This window comes from Solea solea, chromosome 3, assembly GCF_958295425.1.
Source record: "Solea solea chromosome 3, fSolSol10.1, whole genome shotgun sequence".
NCBI classification, from domain to species: Eukaryota; Metazoa; Chordata; class Actinopteri; order Pleuronectiformes; family Soleidae; genus Solea; species Solea solea.
In genome coordinates this window covers 9,914,439-9,939,232 of record NC_081136.1, presented here as the reverse complement: position 1 = coordinate 9,939,232, position 24,794 = coordinate 9,914,439, and the positions used below count along the sequence as shown (strand labels likewise).

Sequence of the window (24,794 nt, the reverse complement as noted above, 5' to 3'; positions counted from 1 at the left end):
TTGGTGGCTTTTTTGAACAGTGCAGTGATGGTTGGTGCTTCAACCACAGCACAACGCAAAAAGGGGGTATGAGGCTTTTAAGACATGCATTTAATACTTACAACATCGAATGTCAAATAGCCACTGATGGCTGGAAAAGATAATGAGTAACAGTGTGATAAATATAGAAGAAATGAGTGAATGTGTGCATAAATTGATAAAAGTGAAATGTAGTATAAAGTGCTTTGAGTGATCATTAAGACGAGAAAAGAGCTACGTACAAAAAAATGCAGTCCATTTACCATAATTCTGAACAAAAATATCAGGGATAAATATAACTTTGTGACAGAAAGACAGCTAGAGCGCAAGACAAGGTAAGAGATAGGGCTGAGGTAAAGAATGTGCTGGTAAAAGAACAGCATAAGAAAATAAATCTTCATACCTCTCCTCGTTCTGCCTCTTCCTTACGTTCCCTCTCTTCTCTTTTCAATGCAACATTATCTTCAACTGCACAACCATTTCTTTGCTTTCATCTTTCTCTTGCACTCTCTCCTAATCTTTGACATCATTTCTACCTCTTCATTGCTCTTCCACCTCTTCCACCTTCTCCATGCAGGACAGTACTGCCACTGTGCTGCATGGAAAACACACACACACACACACACAGGGCAGAGGTGGTGAAAACAACCTTTTTTTCCCTGTGTAAACAGATACATATTGGCAGCACCCCACCAGTATGTTCTGTTATTCACCATGACACCTGTTCTTTCCTCGTACTCAGGCTTTCACTCTCAGGTTTTCCTTCCTATTCAACCTTTCATATTTTCTGCAGCTGTCTAACTTTTAACCCTTGAAGATCACTGAAAACCTGGTGTTGCCATCATCATCAACACTCACTTTACACTTCTCTGTCTTGTCTTTGTTCATTCCTCTCCTCGGTCTGAGTGTAAAACACGCACAGAAAGTGAAGGAAAAAGCCAGAAAGGGAAAGAGACTGGGCTCAGTCATTCAGATGTTTTTGTCTTTTTCTATTTCTGAGCTGCAGCTCAAGTGTGTGTGTTATTGCTATTTTTATACTCCCACACAATTGCCGACTGCTTGCTTCTCCTCCACTAAGTCCCACTGACTGCACAAACTTTCTGAGTGTTTGCCCATGCACGTGTGCAGTGCAGTATTTTCCATCATGAAGAGGTGGAAAATGTGCATCTCTGTATGTGTTTTCTTGACAGCACTCTGTTTTACCAAAGCAGCTGTGAGTCCTGGTCATTTTTTACATTTAAATGAGAATACCTTTTGCATAGACTCAACGCACACATATATAAACACACACATAAACTCACTCTTTCACACATATACACAGTATCAATAGAGGACCATGGTGATAATCCAAATGAAGCCAGTGGGAGAGCTGAGAGCCAGCTGGGGCTCCTGCTTTTGATCTCATCTTTTACACACGCACGTACACGTGTACACACAAACAAACACACACACACACACACACACACACACACTAATAATGCCTGTTAATTGCTTTGTTTTCAGGGGAGTGAGCAATGCCTTCTATCACCCGCTCTCCTAAATTTTTACTCACCCCTCTTCTCCCTCTATCACTCATTCTGAATAACTCATTGTGAAGATTATTATGAATGAATGATTGGGGGCTATGGGATGGTCATGGTGTGTGTGTGTGTGTGTGTTATGTCATCTGAAAGGCAGCCGTGCTCTATTAGAGGAGTTTGATTCATAAGTACAAAGCCTCGCTGCAGTGATTCCCCTGTCAGCACAATAGATCCATTACACACACTCGGAGAAAAAAAAGCAACAAATGACAGCAGAAGGACAAAAATGTGTCCCATGGGAGTGAGAGAGTGAGTGAGAGAGAGAGAGAGAGAGAGAGAGAGAGAGAGAGGGAGAGAGAGAGAGAGAGAGAGGTCTGAACAAAGAGAGGATGAGAGCCAGGAAACAGGAAGTGTGGACGGAGGAAATGAGAGGAGGGATGACCTGGAGTGGGTATAGAAAAATGTCTTGAGAGAGCGGATGTGCTGTTGCTGCTCCTGATGCAATGGTGGGGTGTCGTACAGTATTTCTGCCCTTCCAAAAATGAACAATAAGGTCATTCTCTGTGTGAGGGCTGCCTCTTGGCAAAGTGTGATCATTTGTTACTGAATATAACATGACTCAGTGCAGTACCTCAGATTTCTTTATTCAAGCTTGATCTAGATAATAAACGGTACTGGAGACCAAATTGTGCAAATCAAATGCTGCATAAATAAAGTCTGACAGTTGACAAGTCATCCAGCAACTAAATTAATGATTGATGGTGGGGCTAACCAATACGAATAATACTTGAGCCTAAACTCCTTTACACATCATTGTACTGGACATTGGCTGTGTGATGTTTGAGTGCCCATTTCCTATGTACAGTATCCAAGGGATTTTATTTGGAATCCACAAAATTAGGTTTAAATGCTGTAATGTTCAAAATAAAAAGAATTTGCCTAATTTCGTATTTCAGCAGGACGTTTTAGCTCTTGACTTCAAAATCAGCTGTAAACACTGCTGTTGCTACGGAAACAATGATATTGGTTTTATTACATCAATTCTAGCCAAACAAACCTGCAGACCTTTAAAACACACAAAATCACATATCCTATTTCAAAACCTAAAGCGTAAGAAATATGGATTCCTCTGTTTTGCGTGATTATTTTCCAAATAGTTTTGATAGACTTCATTTGATAGATTTTCGTGTTTTTCTGTACTCAAATTTTTCTTTCCACTAAGTACACATTGATACTATTAACTGCTATTTTGTTGACAACCCTATAACAACAGCAAAAACGTGTGATCAGCAGAATAAAAGAGTGTGAAGGGACAGCAGCTGCACACTCAACACTACCTGGCTCCTGTTCAAACATAGCCCACCTCAGCTGGAGAGGCCCAAGTGAACTCCCTGACACGCACCCCCAGGCATTAAACATAAACAAATACACACAACCTCACCAACTCTCCCTCTCTCTCTCTCTCTCTCTCTCTCTCGCTCTCTCTCACACACGCACACACACACACAAACACACACACTGGAAAGACCAGAGAGTCTCAACATAAGCACACATGAGTGCACAGGCAAGAAAGGTACAAAGGAATATCATTACAACACACACTGTCAACAATAAAACAAACAGACACACCTTCATGCATGCAAGCACAAACACTCACTACTGTCTGTGCAAGGTTTCCATGGATATAGCTCGGCCCTGCACAACAAGCAGCATGAAATATTCTGTGAATTTTTCAACATGTGCTCTTTCCCCCTTTGCACGTGCAGAATTGCAAAAAGAAAAAAAAGTGTGTATGTGGGGGGGTGGGGGTTAGAGGAGAGGAGGGACGGAGAGAAGGAGTCAGTGAGGGCAAAGGCAGAGCGAGCAGCAGGATAGAACAGACAAGTCAGCCAGAAACTGAGAGAGAGAGAGAGAGAGAGAGAGAGAGAGAGAGAGAGAGAGAAAGAGAAAGAGAGAGACAGAGACAGAGACAGAGAGAGAGCCTCTGACTCTGTTCCAAGCTACTCCCCTTAGCAACAGCTCTGGCTCAGCCTGCTCCCATTGGCCAGCTGACAGCAGACATCACAATCCCATGAATGGCTCCTCAGCCAATCTAGTGTTTCCTTGCAACTCTGCATTTTGGATTTCATTTTCACCATGGCAACACAACCCTGTTCTTGGCCCTGAAGGGGGCCTGTGTAGTGTACATACATACATATATATATATGTATGTATACATGTACAAACACATACACACAAAGAGAGAGTGAGTAAGAGGGAAGGAAGGAAGGAATGAAGGAAGCATGGAGTCAAAAGTGAAGGACTCAGGGTGAAGGACTACTGATAAACAAAACTCACATTCAGATATCTCAGGTGAGCTTTCAACATCGCAGTCATGATCGAAGTGTACTTTTCAGGTCTGTATGTCAACTTGGACTAGAAAATGACAAATAATGAGAACAGACATTGGGGCAAGATCATAGTTCTTAATGTGCCTGTTCAAATAAAGCTGAACCATCCGTCTAATCCTCTCTTTGTGGGAAAGCTTTAATCTAAAGCTCATTTTACACATGTATATTTTCTCTGCAAATGCTATGGACATTTTTATAAGGGGTCGTCAGTGGATCGTTCAAAAGTTGAATTGGGACACTTTAATTACACTCCCTGCTGTAATTTAGTTTACATCCTGTGCTTAACTGATGAAGGACAAAGGAAATATCTGCTGCAGTGGAATTGGCGTTCCATGTTTTATTTCATTCGCAGATGAGCATGTTTACGCTAGAGTGCCTTTTCTAAATTTGTCACTGGAAAAGAGAAAACCGAATATACAGCTTCTCCGCTTTTAACTGACCAATCACAGCTGTCACAGTATCCAAGGTTTATCTCTCTCTGCCACTATCATCACTGTTAGTACTTTATGTCAACAAAAAAGTAGTCTTTCCATTTCTTTCTTTTCTTGACAGACAGTCAAGTTAAAATGCAGGTCTTAAAAAGGCCCAAAGGTTCCCCAAACCTTTTTTTAAAAGTTTCTTGAAAAAAAAAAAAACAATGAAAAAAAAACACATACAGCACTGACACATAAGAAGTGGTATGACTGGTTTAATTGTAGCCTGTTTTCTAACATAAATATAGTGTAACCTGAGGTCTGTGGCAATGATTTAGATCTTTTGTGTTGGTATCACCCTATAATGACTATATTTCCTGAGGGGCTACAGTAGGGTTGGGCTGATGGTTAATAGACGTCACAATGTTGTACCCAGCATCATGATTCACCTGCTGACAATTTCATTTTGACAATTTGCTAGACTTTATCCAATGTCAAGCTTCAGTTAAGCATCAGAACACGTCTGTTTAGTATCTTAGCCCTCTTTTTTAAAAAACAAAACAAAAAAAACAAACTAATAAATGTTCAAATGATTTCTACATCACTGGAGCTTTGTGAAATGAGTCCTGAACACTACACTATACACAGACAGACAGACACAGACAAGGTAACTCGCTATGTCCTCTTTGTTCTCTCAGTGAGGCAAGATAGGGTGCAAGAGGGAGGGAGAGTATAAAAGATATAAAGACAGTAGGAGAGAGATGAAGGGAGGGGGGCACAAAGACAAAGAAAGTAGTGAAAGAGGTAGAAAGAGAGTTGGAGGTTCCTGGAGAATAAGCAGGAGAGACAATAAATAGTAGCCCAGTCGCAGACAGTCAGACACATGATGAATGGGTCTGCTGCCTAAAAAGCTAGTACACACAGGACGACAAAGGAAGGGTGTCTGTTCATCTCACAGTGTGTGTGTCTGCGTAGTGCAGCTTGTGTGTATAACTACAGAAGCCACTGTGGCAGTGACCACTCTGGAGAGGAGGTTGATATTCAGTTTGCCTTCCTCTCACATAAAATAAAACAAAACCATCAGGTCCAAAAACAGCTCTTGGAATGAGTTGTCAAACTTAGCAGCAGGTAATTAAATGAAATAGCAGTTTCCCCTCGGGTTTGGAAAGGGGCAAATCATGTATTCCAACAAACAGCAATTAGTAGGCCAGTTACCTTGGGGGCTAATTATAACTGCTGTCCATGGGAGGTCTTTGGGAGGGACAATAATGGTTGTTAGGAATGTTTATCTAAGTGATCAATGAATAGCATCCTCAGTAGGAAAGGTCAGCACCTCGCATGAAAGGCGGGTATTTCACTTCTTCGGTTCGGTTTGGTTTTGTTCTCTATTAATGGTTTGCATGACTGCATTAAGGATGCCATCATGGAGAGCATTACACCGGGTGCTGTGAATTTTAAGACACACCAGACATTCCTGAAGACTTAAGTCACATTTTCATGGTTTACTGATTTCTGAAATATATACAAATAACCCATTATATGGCCAATTTGGCTTCCCAGGCTAGTTTTTTATTTCACACACTTGAATAGTGCTTAGATGAGCTTTTCTGGTTTCTAAATGTTAGCTGTTAAATGTCACTGGTGGAGATTTATTGGCAAAAAGCCAAAGCTGTAACTGCAATAGTTACAAGTTTGTATTTGTTGGGAATATAATAAATGTTTGGCTGGTTAAATTAAAACTGTAGAGTCACCTAATGCTGATTAATCCCATCAGCTTCACACAGCTCTATCTGTGTTTATCAGTATAGCAACTGGTTAGCTCTAATTGCGTCCGGTGACATTCCCGTTCTACACACAGGAAGTGATTTGTTTTGTGTCAAGACAGACAATATTGCTCTAGCAAAGCCAGACGGCTGAAAACAAGTTGGAGTATGACTGAAAACCCGGTCTTTTGGCAGTTGAAAGCAGTAAATGCTTCTTGTCCCCACCTGCTCCTACACTGCTGCTGTACATATACTGTACATACATATGCTCTCTCAGTCTAGTCTGATAGTATTGCTTAACAGAGCATGCTTTCAGCTGAGGGCAGCAGCATACAAAAATCACCAAAGGTTAGATAATGTAGCTCTAAATCGAGAGTAGATGTCCTCAAATGTCTGGTGTGAATTTTTGAAGCTTTTAGCGCAGAGAGCTTGGCGGCAGGAGTTCCTCTAATTGAGTTAGCTGTTATAACAGGAGTGGCAGTCGGCTTTCCAGGAATATACTGTCCGGGTGGGCATGCTCTCTGGGCAAGTAGATTTCAAACACACACATTCAAACACTTGCAGAGGAGCATGCACATGCACGTACAAATGCAAATGCACCTAGCACGACTATCCCTTTTGTTTCCTGGATTTTAAAAATGTATGTGAGGTACAGTGTGTCTTTGGACAGTAAATGCATAATGCATGTACACATACTGTACTGAGACAAGCTTATTAACACACTCACTGTATTCACACACTGGCCTCACTCACTTGCTTCCTTACACACTCACAAGCCTCATCAGTTTGAGCTCCACATGTCCCCGTCACTCTTTGTGTATGTGTATGTGTATGTGTGTGTGTGTGTGTGTGTGTGTTGTTAATCAGCTGGCAGTTCTGTGGGACATTTAGTGAGGTCAGAAGTTAAATGGCGTTGTCAGTGTTTGGCCATCTAGTTGGCTTAACTATGAAGAACACTTTAGTTAAAACCCTACCCTCTTAGCTACGTAATGACACAATTCTACTATCTGAACTCAGTGACCTGGGCCACAGTGGGATGTTGTTTTCTTTTGCTATTAATGTGTGACACATGATTTTGGATACAGCTCACAGGGGTTTTTTCTGTAACAAATTGTTGTAAAAAAAAACACGAGTACTGAACTCTAATTTCCTCAAGGTATTTTTTTACAGATCTTATTAGCAAAAGGAAAATTATAATTTTCACACAAATAGTTCTTCTTTCTAATACAGTAAGGTCATATAAGTATACTTTTTCCTCATGTGATACATTTATAATTGGCCTTAATCAGAGCACATATAGCTACTGTAAGAAACTTGACTGCTCTATATTGCCCTCTATTGGGTCCTCCTTAGACATGATATAAATACACTGGGTTTATACCTGTATGTCCCTATAGATTGTCCATATGATTAAAAAGGCCAGCCAATGTGTGTGTGTGTGTGTGTGTGTGTGTGTGTGTCTCTGGGATTGCTCAACAGTGAGAACCATTTGAGAACTATTACATCATCAGTTGAACTACCTTAGGAGCTGTGAAATCTATTCAGTTTGTATCTGTGTTTACACAGATTACATTTTATGATTTGTATGATTATGAACATCACACATTGTTCACATACATGTCCAAAGGATGATCCAAAACTGGACATTTTGGTCAGAAGTAGTCTGTTTTCAGCACTGTAATGTCTTTTTCTAGGTTGTTTTGTGATATATGTTGTGTGAGCCAACATAATTTATGTGCTCTAATGCACCACTTTATTTCCAATAGTTCTCTTAACACTGGTTGATTCATACTACAATATACATCAGGGGAAGAGAACCTCCACCCTCTGGGCCCTATGGAGCACATGGGACAATTTGATCCGACAATTATTTTTCTGCAATAAAAGACAACAACATAAAACCGTAGACACTTCCAATAGAGGCTGCACGCCTGTCAGGTTACAATCAGTGATTATTTAAGCTAAGAAATGGACAAACCAAGTTGATAGTCAATGGTTTCATGGTGACATGTTGTCTTAAATAAGTGTTGAATAGTAGATTACTGATGGTAAGAGATTTTGGAGGGGAAATAGAAAAAGGTCTGGAGCTTGATATAAATACTGCCAAATCAAACTGTGAACTGTGGTTAAGTTTGATAATAGAGAGCAATTAGTGTCCGTCCAAGTGATGAATGGTACCATCAAAGGTGAGGGTTTCTCTGAGGCTACATCCATACTACTCAGTTTTCATTTTTCATTTAAATACACCTGCTGTCCACACTACCACAGAATTTTAGGCAGATGGTTCCATTTAGTCTAAAATTCCCAGGGCAGCTTTATTGTCTGACTGGGCGAAAATGGACAGACCTTTGTAAACGATGATGAATTTAGTTACTCACATTCACTTCTTGACTGGTTCTTATCCAACACAACTGAACATAAGTTGTGAACACTCAGTTTCACCTTGCTGTTGGTCAAATAAAAAAAATAAAATCCTTGTTCTTACCTATGTCTCTTGTCAGTAATACTCTCAGCTTCAGCTTCTTTTTGGTTACGTTTGCACATGTGCGCCCAGTGTGCCTGAATGTAATTATGTGATTTATATTTTTAGTTGTGTTATTATGGATGCCAATTTTAAGGGAAAACTTTGAGTCATAGATAAACTAGCAGGGAGTAACATCATCCTCTCATTCTCATCACTACCATGTTCCAGACAGTTCATTCGAGGATATTGGGAAGATTATGGCCTGTAAAGGATGTTGAAGGATGGTAAAATTTCAAATGGGGCCACAGGTATAGAAAAATGTAACACCAATCAAACTTATTTCCATTCAATTTACTAGAACTAGTGAAAATAAGGATAAAAATAATAACAATATACTAAATGTAGGTGGACTATAATAATTACGTATAGTATTTATAATAGAATAATGTATTTCATTTGTACTCAGCTTTATGGTCATACTATTCCAGTGAAAAATTTATCCGGAATATAAAGAAAAAGGAAAAAGACATTGATATTTCAGCTTTCACTAGACACAATTTCAGTCATCACGTAAGAGCATGTAAAGAGAACGAAAGCTCTGGTTTCACATCTAATCTATAGAATCCCTCTTTTCTGGCTCTTGTCTCTCTTTCTCCTCTGCAGCCTCCCTCTCCTCTTCTCTCTCCCTTTGCTGGCCCCTCACACACAAAGGCAGGAGGAGGCAGAGGTGGAGGAGGAGGGAGGGCAAGGAAGGCACAAAGGCCTGGGCGCTGTGGGCTTGCCTTGGGGAGAATGAGGTTGAGGGGGTGGATGGGGTAACGGGGGTCAAAGGGGGGGCACTGGGGTGTATAAGGCTGGGGGTGGGTGGGGTGAAACCTGAGAGGCAGAAAGCCATAACAGAAGCAGGGGAGAGATGGTGGAAAGGGAGGGTCTGAAAGTGAGAGAACACAAGACAGATTTGAACTACACTGACGTCTTTTCCCAAACTTTGAAGGGGGGTTGGCAGTGGATTTGTTCAAGAGAGGGATTTGAGTTGGGAGAGTTGGGGGAATTTAGGATTTGTTGAGATTTACATTTTTTTTCAACAGAGATGCACAACCACTGTACACAAAATCCTCTGCAAGCGTTTTAGCCAAACCTCTTTTTAGGCCGTGTTCACATGTTGTGCCCTGCTAAGTTTCAGCTGCAGCAGCAGGGTAACAGATCGTATATAAAAAGTGGACGACAGTCTTCCGGTTTGCCAGGTGAAGCTGATACTCGTATGTGATTTCTGCATTAGTGAAATATTGCAAATCACAATCAATATATGCAAAAAAACTGCCAAGTTTTTCTTATGTTTTCAAAACTATTACATCAAGAATTCCTTTCTTTTTTTTTAGAGAGAGAATTTACTTTCTTTACACTGACCATTGAGTACTCCAACTCCTATTTACATGTTTATTTTGGTTTAGTGGTTTCTATGACAAGTACCCCGATAAGTACCACAATTAAAGATCCACTGTGTAAAATGTAGGGAAAATAATTTTTATTTAGCAGAAACTGAAGACTTTTTTTTTTTTTTTAAAGTACAATAATGTGATTATATGAATTGTTGGATGTAATTTTGAACCATTGTGTTGTTGCAATAGATCACAATGGACAAACTAAACATCTTGAGTTGGGAAGGGAAAGGAGGTGTGAAGGATATGCAACATGCAACTCCACCAATAAATGTTGCTAGATTTTACATGCTGTACCTTTAAAAAGCCATATCTCTCCACTTGCTTAATTTAGCACCATCTTTTAACAAAACTTGCACCATCTATCCTTAACTGCCTCCCAAACCACTGAGGAGCCTAATAGACAGGTGCACATACCAACACTGCAAAAACAGAGGTATAAGTACATACATAGTAAACACATAGTTATGCACACACTGACAAAGTACCAATAAACACACCTTAGGAGCACACACATAAATACATGGCATACCAACAGAGACGTGTGACAGTTGGTTAAGGCCAAACAACAACCGCAGCAGAGAATAAAGTGCATGTTGGGCATCTTCCTCTTCACAAACTCTGTCACCCCTACACTCACACACACACAAACAAAGCTCACATGAGACCAAGCATACTCGCACACAAACCCAATGCCCTCTTTTACAGTAAAGTTACATAACCACATATGCAGAGGAGCTCTTTCATCTCATCTCTCCATTTCTCTTGAGCTCGTTCTTGCTCTCATTTTTTTTCCATCTCTACCAGTTGTTTGGTTAAATGCACCAAATCCCTTTGATGACATAAACATGACTGTTCCCATGTTTGATTTGGAGGATTTGGTATTACACCCGCACAGACCGCTAGGAGGTGGATGATGTCAGCTCCACCTCTCCCTCCCCACGCCACTCCTCCCTCAATGAAACCACTGATGACGACAGAGTAGGAGGATGAAGAGGAGTCTCTTCTTTTCTCTCTATCCTGTCCTCCTCCTCACCCACTGCTTCCTGTCGTCCTCCCCTCAGGCACCCTGACTCAGCTCTCACACCTCTCTTCCTGTCCCTTTCTCTCAGTGTCCATCCTTCAAGTCTGTTCTCACTTGGATGGATTGTTGGGTTTTTTGTTTTATCCTTTGTCTCACTCTCAGCAAGTGAGGTAGTTTCATACTTATGCAGAAATACTCTTGTTTTTCAGATCAGCAGCAGTTAAAGGAAACAGACCAGAGAAAAAACTAGAAGATACTTATGGTTGTGATAACTAAAATATCCACACTTCATTCCTGCTGAGACTGAATTTAAAATTAAATGGGTCTTTACAGTGGACTTCAAATGCTGTAGAAAGCAAAGATCTCATCTACCATATCTTCAACTAAATGACCAGATAGAACTGGCCAGTGCTGCCAAGATCTGCAGGTCAAGAGTAATGACAACGTCATAGTTTGACATTCATTATTGAAAGATCTTTATGAAAAAGCTAGAAGCTAACAATTATTTTTAGAAAAGATACCCAATGGCACTGAAAGGCCAAAGGGAATGTGACACAAGGCTCCATGTTTTAAGGGTGAGAGTGTGAACATGTGTGTGTTTCTGAGGCTTTGTCCTGTCCAAAACTTCTTCGCCTATACAAAAACACAGAATCACTCTGTGAAAGCATGCAAAGTCAAAAGCTGGTGAGACAACCATAACTGTAAAGCATGGTTGGCCAATCAGAAAACAAACAGACAAAATGTCACTTTGGTAGGGAAACAACAATAGCACACTGCAGGAAGGTGAAATCTCTGATGACGATGTTGAGTGATTCTCTAACATCACACTGGAATACAAGTCAACAAAACACATGACAACATTGACTGGGAGTCCTGCCAGTCCAATTACACCAACATCCGTAAACCTCTCCATGTTGTGTTCTACACTGACACCGACAGTTGGGGCTGTTATTTTTCCTTCTGGAAGGGGGGTCATGTGTCAGCGAATGGTACAAACGCATGTTTGAGTAACAATTAATTACAAAAATTAAACACAAATCAATCATAGACAGAATAGTATAAACTGTAGTGTGAACTGTAAAGAGGGTGTAAGTTGGAAAGTAACATTATAGTATAGGGTTATATGCAAGTTTTAGTTTCTATTATAGACAAGTGGTCATCATACAATGCACAGAAGGTACAGGGCCAGTCTAATATGAGATCATGATGTGATGTATGAAAATATTATAATTTTAACAGCAACTGCTGTTTCCAATCTGACGACATATTAATGAACAACAACAACAGTCTACAGACCACAAGCTCTTTACAGTCACAATAATCATGACATGACTGCACTTTATTCTTTCAATACTTTTCTTTCCCTTCTTTTTCCTCAATACCACCCTTTCTTATAGAGAATAGCCAGATGTGTGCATTTATATGCAAGATGGATTTGAGTCATTGCCAGCTTTTAAATGTATGTAATAAAGCTGAGTGGGCTAAGTGTTGGAAAACCCCAGGTGTGAGATACTTGGTGGGTCCTGGGAGACAGCAGCACATAGACAAGTGTAAGTGTGTGTGTGTGTGTGTGTGTGTGTGTCTTAGTCCCAAATGAGGGAGATCAAAACAGTGTTAGCCATGTTTTTCAGTGTGGGTGTGAGAAAATGAAAATGAGCTGGTCTTAAGTTAGGTGAGTGTAAGTGAGAGTGTTGAATATGTAAAGCTCAGCTTTGTGTATGAATTTGGCTGTGACCCAATCCCAATCAATTTGGAGCTGTAAAGATGACGGAAACTCCAGAACTAAAACAGAAGAGACTGGTCATAAAAGCTTAAACGTCCAACACAAAAAGGTTTTTAGCTATATTCTACTTTTACAGTCAGTTCTGAAGCCTAATACACAACAAATCCAGCAGAATTTCCTTTGTGATGGATTCACTTAGTATATTTTTGTCCTTTTTTGGAGAAAATGACTGCTCTACGTACAGTATTTTCTCTTGGCTAAAACTGTGAAAAAGGCTGGGATGGAAAAAACTTTCTACAGATCTGATCCTAGCTCAACGGGGATTTATAAGAGTTGCTACCAATATTGCATCTTGAAATGCTTCTAAACGGTTTGGTAGTTACTAGAAGTCATAGTTGGCAGAGTAAAAAAGAACATACTGTACCCACTGGTTAGGTATTTTAAGACACGTGTTTTGTTAAACATTTCGTTATGGCAATAGAAGCTCAGACAAGCATGCATCAACTAGACAGATGTATGTCATGTGTCACTGCAGGCTATGCACTATCAGGTCAAAATCTTACCTGAGCAGAAGGGTGCTCCCAGAGTCGCGGCCAAATGCAGATGGTTCCTCTGCAGAAGTCAGTAAAGTAAGAGAGTTATCAGTATAGTATATTACAATTTATTACATGTAAGACAATGATATATATACATGTAATGTATTTATATATTAGTGGGAAACACTTGCGTGAATGTAGTACCTTTAAAAGACCAAAAAAGTACCCAGCAATGTCACAATAGTGGTGGTAGGGGGGTTTTAAGAGAAAATACTAGGTCTAACACCTACAGTAACATCAGAGTAAGCATTCAAATATTCCTTTAACATGTCTATCTTACCTAGATGAAAGGATTTTCCATCAGCAGATGGTGCAGTCCATCTTCAAAGGCTACATCTGCAACTTTCATTTTATTTTGTTCATTCTAGCCTAGTGTAGGTCACCCAGACTGACACAAAAGTCACGGTGGTTCAAACACAGCATGGTAGTGCATGGCCATACTCCTCAACTCTTCTCTGTGAAAAGGAGAGAAAACAAAGAATGATCCAATAATGAATTTACATCTGGAAACAGTGATCAGCATATATTGTTCATGTGCAATAAAAACAACTAAATTAAAAGATGGATCACAAATCACTTGGTTGGTCATAAGCATATGATTAGCCAGCTGCTCACTACGGCCCATGGTGGACTACAAATATGTCGCCATCTAGAGGACAATACACCCTCTTGCGCTTCAGCAATTTGCATCACTGTCACTTTGTACAGCAATGGACATTTGAGCAGTGATACATCTCTCCCACGCTACATTTGCCACCACCACACTTCCAACACCCTTATCAGATTTTATCATATTATTATAGATGAATGAGTACTGGCCCTGGAGAGAATTTGCCTTACATGACATTACACAATAAGAAAGCAAAAGAAACAAGCATCATTAAATCAACATTCAAAACATTGTTCCTGGAAACAAATGAATGTATCCATGACTGTATATTGATACATATTTTATTACCTACAGTTTTCATGCCATGTAACCCAGATTACAAACCAATGGCAGATACGTTTTCTATTCTTGACAAACAAGTCAATTTGTTAACACATATTCACCATTAACTAGGTGCTGACTAACATGCATAGAAGTAGAATACTAGCCCTATATTAGTAGTAGTAGTATTTAAGCGCGTTTTAACACCTTAATCAGGAAAAACCTTAATTCATGCCGTTATAGAGGTATAAAGTTACGTAGAATAAGGTGTTAATACATGCTTAATAATTACTTATAAAGGGCTATTATGCTACTTATGCACATTAGTAAGCAACTAGGTAATGGTGAATATGTGTTCCTATAGTGTGACCAAATATGCTTTTTCAAACAGATATATGACCCAGAACCTCCAAAAGAAAGCTAAATTACATTACTTGCCCAGAAAAATTAGACAGACTTATTTTTGTTATTGTGTTATATTAAAAATTCAAGAAATACCCTTTTAATAGTTTCCATGTCATGTGACAAGAGTAAAAATACAATGAGTCAGTGGGTGACATGACATGAAAGCCACTGGAAATACATGTATTTAATACTCATACACAATATAAGTAAACCAAAATCTAATTAATAAATATAATAAAAAAAAAATATATTTAAGCCAGAATTATATTTTACCTGGAGTGGGTTGCTGTGTGCGGCAGAGTGTAGCCGTTATTTTTTAGAAGTTAAAACGTTGCAACTTTTTTTTTTGCTCAGAAGGACTATATTCTACATTTCTCTATGTTAATTTAGCAAAATTAACAAAATAATGAAGATAATTTCGGCTATAGCGAGAAAAAATATACTATTTTTGTTTTGTTTCACCAGCGAGGATCGTTAATTAGTTTAAGTTTGTGCAGCTGTGAGCAGGTGAACGGCAGCACCGGAAGTTGCGTTGCATCATTGGAAATGAGTCCATCAACGGCACGGCCAGAAGGTGTTTTTGTTGTTGTTTTTTTTTATTTGGGACAAACAGTACATAGAAGTTTAAATGAGGCTGTAGTTTAACTAGGTGAGCAGTACAGTGCAACTTAACGCGAACTACATTAAATACACCTGTAAATATCAAGCCCACACTGTGTATTCCGTAAACTGTCTATAAATGTACATTCTACTTTGATTTTAACTTTTTTATTATAATTATATTTATTATCTTTACTGTCTTTGCTGCTGTAACAATGTAAATGTACCAACTTAAATATCTTATCTTATCCTCATGTCAAGCACACACTTATACCTCCCACACTTTTGTTGTTATTATGTTATTAAGTATGGTTCTGTCTCCAGTTAAACGTCATTTTATTGTGTATGTTGTATTCTTCAAAAATGAAAGAACAATGATAATAATAATAATAGTAATCAAAAACCTTCAATGTTATTGATGTTATGATTATGGGCGCTCCCTAATCGTTCCGATCAAACCAGATTTCATACAAGCAGATTTCATGCAACGAATTCACTGTCCTGTGTCGCCACCCAGTGGCCACTCGTCCGAAGTGCGGCAGGAACAGCCAGCAGAGGGGTGGAGACAGAAAAAAAATCCAAGGAAAAAAATTCAAACGCTCTTCCTGGAAATAGTAGAGAGAACCCGCCACAACTTCACCACATGACATTTCTGAAAGAAAATGCGACACTCCTTTCTCCACCAACGGCGAGTCCACATTTCATTCACCGTGGCCGCTCTTCAGCCCACGGTGGCACGATATCACGATGGCACGCTGCGCGCACTCTTATCACACCCACGGACGCGCTCCGTCGCCTTTTTTTGTGCAGTTATAAACGCGTAACCGAGATCATGCGAGGGCGATTGCGACATCGCCAACTCTGGAGCTACCTTCCCGTAAACTACTCCTTCCTGACCGTAAAAAAACATGACATCACCAAGTGAATCTGTGGTGAAAACATGTGCCAGCAGCAGCGGTGATAAGACGCTGCTGCAGAATACAAACTTATACCAGCCATTTTCATGTGAAGTTACACATATATTACACTGTATCAGCAGCCATGTACAGACAGACAAACAAAAAACACACAACACATCCATAATTATGGCTGTGATGTGCAGAATAATGTCTTGTGTTGCAGCTGCAATGATGCTCCTAATAATAATTACAGCATGAAGACATTTTAGTTGAGGTTGTTTTCAATGGAGTCCCAGTGGATACACTGTAACAGTTATTAGGTAAGAGAGGCGGTGCAGCCTCACATGTCAGCGTGTTTGCATGATCAGACTCTGATACTGTGTCAACATCATGCTTACCTTTTCCTGCAGAATGCCAAATATGTTGGGGAGGCGCCGTGATCCCTGTCGCTGTTTAAACAGTGTGGTGAATGTGCAGGAGAGTCCATCTCCTCTCGCAGCCACGGATGACGCAGCCCCCTAAAATCTCTCTCCCAAAAAAAACCCCACCATTCAACATCCATGAGCGCTGTACACGCACATACATCCACGGCAGGCTGTTCACCCGCTGGCCACAACATGACTGATAGACTCATCACTGATCTTTGCATCTCTGCACAGTCATTCTAAACGATTGCACAGCTCTTTTAGCTGCTCTTCCTCCCCCTGAAGACCACCTGGTAAAAAAAGCAGCTTCTCCTCAGAAGCCTGAAAGGCAGCATTGGTTGCAGTGGACACCTTAATCATCCAAAAACACAACTGAGATCCATTTCACACAGAGAGGAACGGTCCACCGCTGATCCGAGCGGGCAGTCCTTCAAGAAACTGCGCAGTTTTTATTCCATTGAAACGGAGACTCTTTCCCTCCTGTCCCCGTAGAAAGGCTCTTTCCCTTCCTCCTCCTCCCTCCCTCCTCTCGCTTTCTCTCTCCTTCCCTCTCTCTTCCCTCATGCAGGTTTATTTTCGGTGGAAGAGTCTTGGACATTAGCTGCCCCGCCTCCACAGTCACTGGCAAGCACACTGAGCTTGCAACTCGCCCAAATTCCATTATTAACTACTTTTCAGTTGAGAACAACTTGGACCCCAGGTTTTTCTCTGATAACAGTTTGGCTCCAGAGTCAAGTTCTCAGCTGGAAGTGGTCACTGTGGTGAAGGGGCCACTTGAGGAATCAAAGTTACGCTTGTAATCGTGAGAGAAAAAAACGAGACTATCCAAACTAGTTTACTTTCAGTGTTGAATTCAGGTGATCCCCATCTGCACATTGACAAGAGTGACAAGGGCGTAGCAACAGTGTAAGTAAACCAGACAATTGCCCTGGGCTCCAAGCTGAGAAAGTGCCACAGAATGCAGCTCAGTATCTAAAGTTGCTTTAAGACTGGCTCTGAAGTGTAGATATTTCCCTGTGATTGTGCCCAGGGGCTGTAAATGAGAACACAAATGTCTGCAAAAAAGACAGCCTCAACCTTTATAAAACATCACTGTATTCATCATATTGTGTGAACAAAAACTCTAGAGTCCAGATATAATTTTTCATACATTTTCCACTTTCACATCTGAAAATGGCTTTATGGTCATTTTTCCAGGAGACCTGCTAAAAGAAATGCTAACATCAGTTTTTTTGTCAGCAGATATGAAAATGGTCACAGTCTTACAGTTCAAAAACAAACTCCCACTGTGTACAATTACATGTGACTGGCACCATGACAGTTTTTCAAACCAGAAATTCATAAACATCAGCTGCAACCAGGAACCTATTGGACAATACCAGCTGTCAATCAAACTGCTGACCACTCACAATAAATTCTGCACTTTATCCTCCATTTGCCTCTAAATAGGAACATCATTTTCAAAATTGAGATGTTCTAATGAGGAAGATCGGAACCTTGAGATTGAGACAGTAACTCCTGAGGAAAATGTTTTCTGTTATAAATCTGGTAAGAAGTAGGCTTATTTTCACATACACCTCCACTCAGCTCTTTTGGCAGCCAGCAGAATTGCCCCCTGGTGGCTACCTGCTTCTTCTGTCCTACTTCCTAGGATTCACTTTTCAAACCGGAAGGCTGTGTCTATTTTTATATACAGACTAAAATCAGTCGACATAATAACTTCTATCTCAGCTATAAATGCATGAACAGCAACGTAACGGGGTCTTGCTTTCAATTTCGAGGTGACATGGGGGTTTGTTCTAGCTTGATGTAGGGCCCCCCAGGACCCTTTTGTCTGGGGCCCCCAGACCCCCCGAAATGCCTTTGCACCATGGTAAAATTTAAGAAATACTGTAATACTGCAATACTACACGGAGACATGTGTCAAATCACTTGTAGACTAAAGTGGCAGATAACTTTTAAAAAGTTATTAAATTTTAAAATCCAGATCCTTCCCACGACAGTCCTATCATCACTGACATCCTATACATGTCCACAACATTCCTTCAAAAAATGTAGGGAGCCTGTTTCAGAGTGGATAAGCAGATGGAAGAAGTTGGCTTCAACAAACCTCATGATATGAAAAGTTTTAAATAAGAGCTTAAATAAGATGTCCACTGTTGGAATGCAAGTACCGGCTGGCATTAACAAAACGATAAGCACTGCAATTTTGTGTGATGACAGCGCCGTTTTCAAGAAGCCACAAAACTCTGGATACTTTATTTAGATCGTGGAAAAGACTAATTTAACACATCTGACACGGCCACATTATATATTCATCTAAAATGTTTTTAATCCATAAAATACTGACTCCATGGTCCAACATCCTTAGTTACAACCAGGCCTGAGAATAAGCCAATTTGAATTTGAATTGAACATGTAGCTCACCAATCCAGAGACCACCAGAGACACTCACACACAGACCTGGGTCTGATAAAGAGGCTCTTAAACCCTGAGGAAGTCTGTGTTCGGTCTTTCAGGGGGACAATCCTTAAGTCTGAATACAACCTTGAACTCAGGCACCCCCTCTCTTTGCTTCCCCTCTCTCATTACTGCACCATTCTTTCTCCCGGCTCATTTTCTCTGGGCTCCTTCTCTTGTTTTTCTCTCCCTCTCTTTCAGGAGTATGGGCTGAGTCCTTTTCCAGTGGGGAATGTCCAGACCGTGTCTCTCACAAAACTGACCGACTCTAAAACATCTCGTCTGTGAAGCTTCATTAGAATTCATTTGTTTGAATAGCTTTACTTCTCCTTCAGTTGCTCCCTGCCTCTGTCCTCTTTCCGCTTGGGGAAATGCACATTAGCATAAAAATATCCTTTGCCTCACCTTGATTGACTGCAGTGTTTTCAAGCACATGTGCCTGAATGTCAATTTAAACTGATTTTGTTTTTCAATGCTGTCTGAACAATAAGGGCACAAACCCAAGAGGTGCTATATATCATGGGTTTTATTCAAATTAATCTGGAAATGGAATGTAATCAAAAACTGAAGCGCTAATTCACGATGGTGTTATTGGGTCTACGACTAAGTTGCTATGTCACTCCTATTGAGACTGGATGATGGTGCATTACAGTTCATTAGATTACCGAGGAATTCAATGAGCACAAGCAGCACTTACATAACCAGACAGCCACTTGAGCCAGATGTTACAGAGAAGCAAGTTTCCAGTAAAACCAAACACTTCACTGTAGGAAACTATTCCCAGTGTACAGTATGTTTGAGCAGGATAAAAGGGGGTCAGCATGGAAACACTGATGCAGCGCTGTGGAGAGGAGTGAATAATCGGTCAGCTGACACCACAGAATGGAGACAGACAGGAAAGAGAGAAAAAAAGAACTTACCCGAATCATGTCTGGCCAGCTTCAAAGTGACTCAGAACATTTGCTGCTAAACCCCAGGTGTATAACCCAATGTAAGATATTGAAAGAGTAACAGGACATATTTTTTCTGTTTATTTGTAGCCTGTAGAAATATCATATTTAAAAAAACAAACAAAAAAAACAGCTAGAACAATAAATAATAAACAGAGTGTCAGAGACAATGTGTGAGAGTGCATGTGTTAAAGGTCCAGTGTACAAAATTAAATAGGATTTATTGGCAGAAATGTAATAAACTACCCATAAATATGTTTGTATAAGTTTAGAATCACTTAAAAATAAAAATGTGGGGTTTCTTAGTCTCAGAATACATTTAGTTTTGTATGCGCTTAAAGGGATGAACTTGCTTTTTGGAGGCCATCATCTTTCATCATCTTCACCATGTTTCTACAGTAGCCTAAAAGGACAAACCACCCACTGTGTACGTTTTGCATTTCGAAGTGGACGTTACTGTGAAAATGAAGAAAAACTATGTCAAATGTATGTCTAAGTTTCCTGATGTGCTTTGAAAAGGGAAGGGTGAGTGGAGGAGTCCCTCCTTTTGTTTAACTCTACAGTTCTATCATTTGATATCACAAATTCTTACACACTGGACCTTTAAGGTCTTTAGTTGTCCAGGCTCATGAGAAGTGCTGTCCCTCTCTTGATCCAGTGGTCCGGCGTCACAGCTCCAGATTTGAGCTCTACACCAATCACAAAAGACGCTCGTCCTGCTCCACCAGAGCGCACTGGGAAGTAGTAACACGGACACAGGTACGTAACTGCGCATGCACACGCGCACACACACGCGCACACACACACACACACACACACACACACACACACAAACAAGAGACAGAGGAACAGGGTTTATAAAGTGCAATGCAGGATACTGTTGCAGAGAGAAAAACAGTAAGTGGGATGCAGTAAGGAAATTCCCCAAAAGGCGCAAAACCACTCACCCTTTCCCATCTTCTTGCGGTTCTCTGCAGGTTTAAAGTGGATGGTGGGAATGGGACAGAACATCTGCATGGGTTCAGCTTCAACCAGACTTGAGTTCTTCTTGTCCCAACCAGCTCCCTCCAGATACAAACCACGGACAAATACTCCATCCTGGGGGGTAAAAAGGTCTGGAGGTAACATTTTGTATTCAAGCCTTGTAAGAAAATGTTTATGACAAACAACCATGCCAATTAAGTAATGCAACCGAGAGAGGAGAAGAGAGGGAGGGGTGGAAAGGAATGAGTAGAGAGCATTGAGGGAAAGAAAGACAGAGCAAAAGGGCAAAGGGAGGGACACAGGAGTGGCTCAAAGAGGAGAAAAGAGTAGGAAGCAGTAGTTAAGAGAGAAACCAAGAAATGCCAAAATGCCAAAAGGAAAGATGGTGGAGAGAAGAGGGGATGGAGGAAAGAAAGAGGGAGGGAGGGAGGGAGGGAGAAGAATGGGAAAGGCTGAGATATGTTTAGACAGAGGAAGTGACACAATGAGGTTGAGAATCAAAAGGTTACAATGACAGAAATTCTGCAGTGGCAGCAACAAGACCCCACTGTCAAGATTTGAATTGTAAAATTTCTCGTGAAGAAATTAAAATGTGAGAAGAGATTGTGGAAATGTTAGAGACATAGGGGCACAAAGTAGTGTGCTGCTTTGAATAAAAAGAACATATTTTTTTAAGGAAAAATAACACTGTCACTGTTTCAGTAGAAATGATAAATGCTTTGGAAAGTGGCGATGACAGCTGGAAAGTGAAAGGCTCTGAGAAAGTGGTCCGTCGGCTGGCTTATGGAAACCTTTATGGAAATGTGTGTGTACAGGGAGTCAGTCACCTTGGGCGGGTAAAGGAGGTTGCTGTCATCTACAGTGGATACTATAAACTCCCAGGACAGCGTGTCCACTGACGTCTGCAGAAACAGTTTCACACAGTGTCAAGTGCAGGATTGATAAGATATTTTTACAGTAACCAGTCCAAATATTAAATAAAGAAATCATTGTTCATTGAAATAGAGACATACTAGAAAAGTATGCATTCAAAGTAGTTTGAATGCACTGTATATGTAGGAGAATCAGTTTTTAATATAGTCAATGTGGGAGTTGTGGTTGCGAGAGGCAACGATTGATGTATGGACCCAAAAACACAGGGAATAGAAAGTTCAGCAGGTTGTATTTGCAAAACTGAGAGAGAGAGATATAGAGAGATATAGATTGAGAGAGAGAGAGAGAGAGAGACACTTCAGTGTACGTCTGAAGATGACATTGTCTGCACTATATGTGCTGTAAAGATTAAACGGTACACACACTAACAATACACTAACAGACTGAAATCAAATATGCTTTTTCAAAAGCCTAGTGATTCATTTCAAGTCGTCTCTCTTCCTGTGTGGATGCAGTGAAGTGATGTCTCACGTTATGCTGTCGAGCATAAGACTGTAGCACCGCCGTCAGAAAACCATTGGGAAAGGTGAAGCCAGAGAGCCAGAACAAGTTTGGGGGCTGAGCCGTCTCCGACCAGTGTGCAAACTGATCAACTCGCTGGCAAAGATCCCTGGTCCACGCTGCCAGGGGCTTCAGTGACGGGTATGCCTAGTGGAGAGGGAGGGGGGGAGAGAGGGGGGGAGAGAGAGAGAGAGAGAGAGAGAAAGAGAGAGAGAGAGAGTGTTGGCAAATGTACAGTCATTTCATGCTTCCAGCTGTTGGCAGCTTCACATAATGGGAAAAAGTACAGGAGGAACTAGGGTAAATTTGATATGCAACTAACAAATAAAATTAAGATACACGATTTAAATACGACTGCTTTTGCTTTGAGTTTGATTGCATATTACTTTAAGCACACATGGTTAAAAGAAAAATCTAACTTATTCTGATTACAAGTTTTGAGGGCTTCAAGTAACTATTTGCATTATATTCATGAAATACTTTTTGAAGATTCTAGTGTCAAATAGAATTAAAGAGGTGCCAGTGTCCAAAACCCAAATAATGCTTTAAATGTACAAATATGTGACAAACCAAAGCAAGAAAAAAAAATACTACATTACTATTAGTCTGCTAACTGATTCTAACAAATGTATCAAAAAGAGATGGTCCTGAGCATAACTGCTGGCTCAGTGTCCGACATTCATAAATTCATAAATCTAAGCAGTATCAAATTTTCATTGGACGTATATTTAATGCTTTGCCTGATTTTTTTTTCATTCTCAGAGCAAGAGATCTTTATTTAAAGATCATATTGATGACTTTCTTCAACTCTTTATATTTTGGTACCCTTGTCTGAACACTGTGAGCTGGTCCACAGCAGAACATTAGGCCAAGTCTCCTAAACTGAAGGTTTAAACACACGGTATATAATTTCTGCCATGAGGGATTTTTCAATCAAAACAACTACAAAATACTTTGTTTGATGACATTAGGAAAGCTGCATGGCATCATGGGAATTGTTGTAGTTTGTGTATGTTTATGGGGAGCGCATTGACAGAAGAAGGTGCAAAAATAGCAATAGAGTTATAGTGATCCATTAGTGACAAATGCACACAACAAAATAAATTAAAATAAAATAAAAGACAACACAGTATCTGTTGTCATATTTCCTTCCTGACTGATGTTTGTCTTGGAAGTTATAGCAGAAACAGTAACATGAATGGCGTCATTAAAAGGGGACCAAAATTAAACAATAAAATGCTTTAAATCAGTAGTAAGCCATATTTCTAATCAAAGTAATGGACTACTTTGAATAGAAATATGGCTTACTACAGACTTAAAGAAAATTTTATTTCATATTGTAACAAGATACTGTATATAACATCAGTCTTGTCAGTTTGAGACATTTTATTGGAGAAATTTAACATATTATATTTTGAAGTGAGTGTATCTGCTCGTTGGGCCTCAGGTCTTGAGTATCCTCACCTGTGCAGCTCTGGCAGGAGTTGATTTATTTCTTCTGTTCAAGACACATTTGTCATGGGCATTTCTGTTTTATCTGTACATTGTTTGTTTCCATAATCTGCCTAACTCTCATGTGCAGGCACAAGCCTGGAGTGACTTTTATTGACAAACACATTTATTTACACACAGAACACCAACAATTCATGTGTACTGAGATGCTTGCCACCCAGGAGGGAGACGGTATCTCTGGTTACTGAGACATGTACATGCCTTGTAAACATTCACATAATATGCACGTCTCCCTACATGCCCTTGACAACCCCTCAACACTCACACAGTCAGCTGAACCATGTGAAGAAACAAGATACAAAATGGCCGAGGAGAGAGGCAGGCAGGCCAAAATTAAAGCCATGAGTCTGTGAGCTCAGAACTAATGACAGGCTGCCATGCCAAGGAGGGGCGGGGAAGAGAGGGATGCAGGGATGGATGGATAAATAAGGAGGGCAGGGAGCCTGTGAGGGGCTGTTATTGCTGTCTGGACCAGATGTGAAATGAAGAGATCGAAAGAATGAAGAGAGCAGAATGGAGAGAGCAGCAGATGGGGGAGATGCACAGGGAGTGAAACTGATGAGACTGAGAAACCAAAGTACACAAAAGAGAAACAGAAAACACAGTGAATGAGAAAAGACAGAGATGGATGAGAGCCACAAATAGAAAAATTAGAAAAAACAGAAGAGTTGTCTAGTTTACAAGTGGTCAGGAAAAAAGAGAAGTTCAGCTGGAGGCAGCAGCTCTAATGGCTGTCTAATACTGTACTCCTAAAAAGGAAACACACACACACACACACACAGTAATATGCTTCTGGCCAGAGCACAATGAGCTCAGGAACAGGCCTTGGAAGATTTACTTAGTC

The 24,794-nt window shown here is 40.3% G+C and overlaps 2 protein-coding genes across 5 annotated transcripts in view; both read right to left on the bottom strand.

The window, feature by feature from the left end:
- kdm6ba (lysine (K)-specific demethylase 6B, a) overlaps positions 1–17,092 on the bottom strand; it is an 86,013-nt gene extending 68,921 nt beyond the window's left edge. For 3 of the 4 annotated variants that reach the window (XM_058623734.1, XM_058623739.1, XM_058623738.1), the window contains exons 1-3: positions 16,584–17,091; positions 13,631–13,805; positions 13,318–13,366 (exon numbers count right to left, since the gene is read on the bottom strand). The gene's annotated coding sequence lies outside the window, so the exon portion shown is untranslated. Of the gene's footprint in view, positions 1–13,317; positions 13,367–13,630; positions 13,806–16,583 lie in introns of all 4 variants that reach the window. The other variant, XM_058623740.1, reaches the window with a different exon arrangement.
- Positions 17,093–19,683: 2,591 nt separating this feature from the next.
- The window catches only part of dnah2 (dynein, axonemal, heavy chain 2), a 46,147-nt gene continuing 41,036 nt past the window's right edge, over positions 19,684–24,794 (bottom strand). Inside the window, exons 85-88 of the mRNA XM_058626253.1 lie at positions 22,409–22,585; positions 21,832–21,906; positions 20,968–21,118; positions 19,684–20,787 (exon numbers count right to left, since the gene is read on the bottom strand). Coding sequence (XP_058482236.1) covers positions 20,633–20,787; positions 20,968–21,118; positions 21,832–21,906; positions 22,409–22,585 — 558 coding nt within the window. The 3' untranslated portion in view covers positions 19,684–20,632. The remainder of the gene's footprint in view (positions 20,788–20,967; positions 21,119–21,831; positions 21,907–22,408; positions 22,586–24,794) is intronic.